The sequence below is a fragment of the Poromitra crassiceps genome (genome assembly GCF_964638095.1).
Source record: "Poromitra crassiceps genome assembly, chromosome: 8".
Lineage (NCBI taxonomy): Eukaryota > Metazoa > Chordata > Actinopteri > Beryciformes > Melamphaidae > Poromitra > Poromitra crassiceps.
In genome coordinates this window covers 57,968,920-57,975,656 of record NC_139629.1, presented here as the reverse complement: position 1 = coordinate 57,975,656, position 6,737 = coordinate 57,968,920, and the positions used below count along the sequence as shown (strand labels likewise).

At 43.3% G+C, this 6,737-nt stretch overlaps 1 protein-coding gene across 1 annotated transcript; it reads right to left on the bottom strand.

Annotated features, from left to right (window-relative positions):
- Positions 1–4,871: 4,871 nt before the first annotated feature.
- Positions 4,872–6,132, bottom strand: LOC310780817 (piggyBac transposable element-derived protein 4-like; the record flags this gene model as incomplete). The annotated part of the gene is made up of 2 exons (XM_083641316.1): positions 4,872–5,687; positions 5,805–6,132. The coding sequence occupies 2 exons, from the start codon at positions 6,130–6,132 to the stop codon at positions 5,131–5,133; spliced, it is 885 nt and encodes a 294-aa protein (XP_083497442.1). The 3' UTR covers positions 4,872–5,130.
- Positions 6,133–6,737: the final 605 nt, after the last annotated feature.

The window sequence follows — 6,737 nt, the reverse complement described above, 5'->3', positions numbered from 1 at the left end:
AGAGCCAGGCAAAGCTGCAGGAGGGAACAACCAAGGAGGCCGTTATGCGGAGAAAGCTCCTTACAAGCCGGCGTGATAGGGTGAGTATATCTTCCCGTGGAAGCCACAAATCTATATTGAATCTCAATTCAATGCATTGCCACATGGTTATCAATTAAAATGCCTAATTCCACGAATGTAGTTTTGGTAAGCCAAACCTATTTACACACTTTATTTTGGCGCTGTAGCAGGACTGGAGAGAGCCACTAATGTTAACATAATTTAACCTGGTTACATGATGGCTAGTTAACTGCACGGATCAGTTTTGCATTTCCAAATATGTCCAAACAAACTGGCAATAAGCCAGTAGCGAGCACACTCACCGGTGTTTTTAAAGTTTCGGTGCACGGCACAGGAGATACTTGGTAGGAGAAGGAGAGCCAGCACACAAAAATGTCCTTTTGTTGGGTTTATTCCAGCTTAACACCAGGTACAGCACACGGACGTTTCAGCCTAACAGCCTTCTTCAGCGTGTTGCTGTGTCAGGTGGAAATGACGTTTAAATACACTGAGACCGGAAGTCCATTCAATAAACGAAATATCAAAATTCAGTTACAGTATATAAAGAATTCAAGAACCAAGCAATACACAACACGCACGTTCCATTATCAAAGAAAATGTCTACATACAACAATGTATGCATATATAAATAACAATAGTCTGGTCAGCCCCACTGTGTGGGAGAGCAGAACCAGGCCTTTATATATGCATTTATATATGAATTTTGATATTTCGTTTATTGAATGGACTTCCGGTCTCAGTGTATTTAAACGTCATTTCCGCCTGACACAGCAACACGCTGAAGAAGGCCGTTAGGCTTAAACGTCCGTGTGCTGTACCTGGTGTTAAGCTGGAATAAACCCAACAAAAGGACATTTTTGTGTGCTGGCTCTCCTTCTCCTACCTTGCATTTCCAAATAGCCTCAGTACCTAATGCTGCACTATGCAGTCAGTGTGTGCAGAATAGGGATGGCAGGATAAACCAACTGGAGATTGGAGAAGTTTAACACCATTAATTCAATTTAAATTTCATTGGAATTTAGTCTATACATTGTGTTTGACTCTGTGTGAAGCCAATTTAGGCGCTGATATGACAGTCCCATTACAGTCATAATATATATATTTTTTCTGTCTCTATCAAGCAAAAAGAGTGCAGTAAAATGTACAGGTATTAAAGGTCCCAATTCGTGCAGCTGTAACCTCTTAAAAACGTGTGTCTCTGGTCCATAAAACATGATTCTGGATTAATCTGTCGAAAATATAGCAAACCCGTTTGTTGTGACGGAGTTCTCACTTCCTCATCTGGTCGCTTCCCAAGAACGGCCTGTTTCTATAATATATTCAGAACTAACAGTTCCCATTGGCCGCTGAGGGAGAGCCCGCCCCAGGCTCCCAGCGGCCAATCAGATTAGCGTCTGTGGACCAGCACGCTAGGTTGCGAGTTATCGTTAACTAAACGGTACTACGCTAAAGAGGACATCTCAAAATGCCTAGACTTACCGAATGCACCTCTGCAGTTGCTGGATCACGTACAGTTGGCGTCGCTCCAGCTAGAAGTGTTAATTTTGTGGCTATAGACTAAATGGTGCAGGTAGCTTGTGTGAGAGGGACCCGAGTATGCAGGAGGAAGCTAGTGACGTCGATATTCTCTCCAGATTCCTCTCTGGGCAAACGACGCGTTTGGGGGTGTGGCTTGGAGGAGACTGCAGGGGGACGCTGGATAGGGACAAATCCAACTGTGGCAGTTCTGAACGTGTGACCACTCATTACAGGGAGGGCTGACAGCAGTATATATGCATTTACAAGTAAAAACAGCTTTTGCACGGAATGGGACCTTTAAAATGGTACTAGTGCCGACTTACCAGACTATAATTTGTGCTGGATGGAAAGAAATGCTCCTTTAGATTTGGTAGATTTGCCATTGCAAAGCCAGCATAAAAACATAATTTGACCACTGCTGCAGCTCACAGTTTTTTCTCTCTCTTTATAGCTCTTTAAGAAGAGAGTGAAAGTTGGGGAGAAGGTGCTGAGCCAAGAGGACTTGAGATACTTGAAAGGGGCTGACGGAAATGTGATGAGTGATGAGGAAAGCGATGAGGAGAAGTCACAGTACATATTTTCCTCACCAAAATGGTGCTCACCACGTCTGACCACGATCGTTACCTCCTGCCAGAAGGTCCTTGATGAGAACAGGAGGAAGGGAGTGGAGCCACGCTCCACTCATCACCGTCTCCCCTCTGGACAAGATTCTAACAGAGGACCTCCTGCTGCATCCAGGAGTCAGCCATACCTGGCAGAGGAAGAGGGTGCTCTAGCTGAAAGCTCCAGCTGAAAAATCAACACAGTCTCAAGGAAAATGGTAAAATAGCAGTGTTGGTCCACAGCTAGAAATTTTAGAATTTTGCCTCCAAAATTGTAAAATGGTAACTTGTTTTCAATGGCAGTTCATACGGGGGTGGGAGGTTTTTGAGGGGTGGGCGAGGTTAGGTTATGGTCTGGGAAGAGGTTAGGTTTAGGGCTAGGGTCTGGTTGAGGTTAGAGGGGTAACTGAGGTCGGAAGTTAGAGTGGTCGGAAGGTGGAGGTCAGAGACCTTGAAGGGATCTCCCACCTACCCAAAACAAAACTGACCAAAACAAAACGTTAGAATTTCGCCTCCCAAATTGTAAAGTGGTAGCTTTTTTGAATGGGAGTTTATACAGGGGTGGGAGGTTTTTGAGGGGTGGGAGAGTTTAGGGTTAGGGTCTGGGGAGAGGTTAGGGTTATAGTCTGGGAGAGGTTAGAGCAGTCAGAGGTTAGAGGATTCCCTTTGGGAGTCGGAAGGGGGGTCTCAAAACCGAACCCAAAAAGTTACTATTTTACAATTTGGGAGCCGAAATTGTAAAATAGCAACTTCTTTAGGCTGTGGACCAACGTTGCTATTTTACATTTTCTTTTAGACTGGGTTGGAAAACTAAGAGCTTGTTTGTTTGACTGTTGAGGATGTTTTGTTTTTGGAACTTTTTTATTTTATTTGTTATTGTTGGATATGTTTTTGTCCAGCATTCCTTGTTGTTCATGTATCGTATGTAGATATGTTAAAAATATTATTTTTCATTTGCAAGATCTCACAAACAGCACAGTTGAGAAGTGTTCTTCACACATTCTAACCTCTCTTTTTTTAATAGTTAATCTCAGTGATCCGATTTGTAAACCCTCACATAGTGTAAATTTCAGCCATCTAATATGCTCCCAGACCTCCACACATCAAGTAGCAGGAAGCACTAGCTTCTCACAGAGAAGATGAGAGGGTGACCTACCCCGGTGCGCTCTCTGTGCAAAAAGGCAGTTTTCACAGCTTTGTGGTGAGAGACGCACGGTGTCAGTGAAAACAACCCACATTCATGTGTCGATAACTAAAGAACGGAAGCACGGAGAAACAAACTGTTTTTTTTTTCATGGAAGTAGAGGCTTTGTTCTGTCTTTTGGGATATTTGGTGTTCTAATAGTCATAGAAGAAAATATTCTGTGGGTCATGGAAATCACTGAAAATGCTCACAAACCCTGGCGGTGACTTTATTTTGAACTCTGACTGTTTTTGTATGTTTCATAACTGCCACGTTGAATTGAATTTGATGTTCAAATTGCGTTAATAAAATAATTATATTTGAAGATTCATAGATTATGTATTTTTCAATGAGTAGAAGGTGTACTTGAAAAGATTTGGGGCATTTTGTTGAAAAAAATATATATCAGACACAATTTAAAGAGTATTTTTCTAATAATAATCTGTCAAGTCTTGTAACTGACAACACATACATCTGAATAGATATTAGATAACAGTTATATCTCTATACAAGATATTCTGTCCTATTGTGACTGCCAAAACAATATATTGACTAAATTTTAAAGTGCTCCCAGTCCGGAAGTTGATACTCCGAAGATGAGTTATAACCAGCGAGTATTTACAGTAATTTTGATCAGATTTGAATCATATCCTAGAATATCCAAGACATGTGGCTATTACTCTAACCATATCTAAAAGTTTTCTGCTATGGATACTACATGTATATCAAGTTTCCTGCTATGGATATGACATGTATATTGCTTACTGGATTCTAATATACACAGGGCGAGGCATTTCGGTAGTATCATGTGATATACTGTGGTGTATACATTAGTGTTTGGCTTTCAAAATATGGCATCAGTCATATCTGGAAAATATTTGGACTCCATATTCTGGTAGTGTCAAAGTGGTCAGATTCCGGATTTAAGATATGCTCCAGACATGAGTCAGAAGCTGTGAGTATCGACACTTAATTTGATCAGATTTGAATCATATCTTTGAATGTCTGAGTAAGGATATTAATAGTATCTCAACGTTTCCTGCTACGGATATGACACATACATTGCTTCCCGGAATTTAACACACACAGGACGAGGCATTTCGGTAGTATCATGTGATATGCTGTCACCAGACATGTGGTGTGTTTTGGCTTTCAAAATATGGCATCAGTCATATCTGGAAAAAATTTGGACTCCATATTCTCTTGGCGTCAAAGTGGTCAGATTCTGGATTTAAGATATGCTCCGGACATGAGTCATAAACTGTGAATATCAACAATCAATTTGATCAAATTTGAATCATATCTTTGAATTTCCGATATAAGGATATTAACCCATTTCAGCCTATTTTCGCCTAAAAAATAGCCTCTAAAACCTAAGTCCGATTTGATAATAGACCCCCAAATCCTGAACTTTTCATAGAAATGTCAACGCCTACTAAAATAGTGATATCTCAGCCTCTGTAGAAGATAAAAACACACTTTAAAAGGCATTTGAGAGCTGACACATGTGGCTTTCCTTGTAAAAGGTGTTTATTGGTATGACAATTCAATAGCATTGTCAAATATTGCTGTAAACACAGAAAATTTTTAAAAAACTAAAAAACGTATGAAAAAACAAGCAACAAATCACTCCAAACCACTCAAATAAAATCAAAAATGTGCTCCACACTGCCCCCTTGTGTCCCCTTGCAACCATAAAAAAAAATGCAGTCCATTTACCATCAAAGGGGCAAGTGTCTAAAGTGTCAGCTAGTGTTTAGCAAACACTTACAAAAAATGTCTGTAGTGTTTTCCAAAACACTCAATGTGGACAGGCAGGTCACACTGTATGCAGCCATACACAGTTAGCCCACTGCCTACTACATCTTTTTTGTCCAGCAACAACTGGCACTCCCTGCAGAGCTTCCGCTTCTCAAACACCTTCCCGAAGTCGTGCATTGGGGGACCTGTGGCTTCTCCTGACGTGCTGGGTGCTGGGGAGGCTGCCCTGCTCGATGTGCTTGGTGCTGGGGAGGCTCCCCTGCTCTCTGGAGTGGAAGGAGAGCCAAATGGAGAGGCTGGTCTGGAAGCTGGGGACAGAGGAGGAGGAGGAGAAGGAGGAGGGATCACAGGAGGGGCCCTCCTTGTCACCGGTGTGATGAGCTCCTCCAGCAAGGTCTCCAGCCAGTCCTTGTAATGTTTGTGCCTTCCTCCAACAGACCTGGCTGCAACGTAGGCGTTGTAGCACGACACAGACAGGCCCCAGAAGAACACACGCCGCCACCATTTCTTTGACCGATGATCGAAACCATAGTATCCAATCATCTGGTCGAGGAGATCCACACCTGGAACACACATGGAACTCTGTTTACATACGTACATTTTCACTCAAATGACCTCAGTGAATATAAGCTTACAGTATTTTAATTTTTGTTTATAAAACATAAATCTGTAAAACAAACCTTTCATGTGGCTCTGGTAGTCCGCCAGGCAAGCGGGCACTACCACATCAGCCCGGTGGGTCTCATCTCTCCTCCGCCTTACAGTCCCTGTTGCGCTGGGGTCATGGTGATTGGACAAGACCATCACCGTCTTTGTGTCTTGCCACACGCAGAAGGTGAGGTCATCCTGCTGTGCCACCCGGAACTCGTGCTTCCCCAGCGCAGCCCTCTTTGTCAGGCTGTGGTCCTTCGGCAGCCCCTTCCTATTGGCCCGAAGGGTGCCACAGCCATACAGGAAAAGGCCGTTCATCTCCTGGAGGAGTTCTACACTGGTGTAGAAGTTGTCCATATAAATGGACAGGAAGGTGCCATTGTATGGCTTGGCGAGGTCCAGCACCACGCGCTGTGCCAGGCCCGTCTGCGGCGCCGCTTCACGTCCTGTGTACACCTGGGGAGTTTGCAAGAAGAAACACAAGTCTGAGGAAGGGCCTTGGGTGCTTGAAAGGTCACTCAAATAACAACACATTACAGAATACATATTTGCATATTCTTGGTGTGCTGATTTTTTTCCTTACTTTGAAGTGCGGAACGTAGCCTGTTGAGCTCTCCGCCATCACCCAAACCTTCACGCCCCATTTGGTTGGCTGGAATGAATGAATGAATGTTTATTTCACACATTACCAAAAGATGCAGGTTACATAGGCAAAATAGAGGTGAGACAATTTGATCAATCAATCAGCAGTACCTTCATTGGCAGGTATTGCCGGAAGCCAAGCCTGCCTTTGAACTTGATCATTGATTCGTCAATGCTGACTGTGCCGTTGACCTCATAGAGGTCCTGGAAGCGCTGGTTCAGGAAGTCCAGGTACCAGCGCAGTTTCCAGAGCTTATCAGCTGGGTCGCCTCGTGCGTTGTTATCTTGGAGGTGAAGGTATCTGAAGAGGTGAGAGAGGG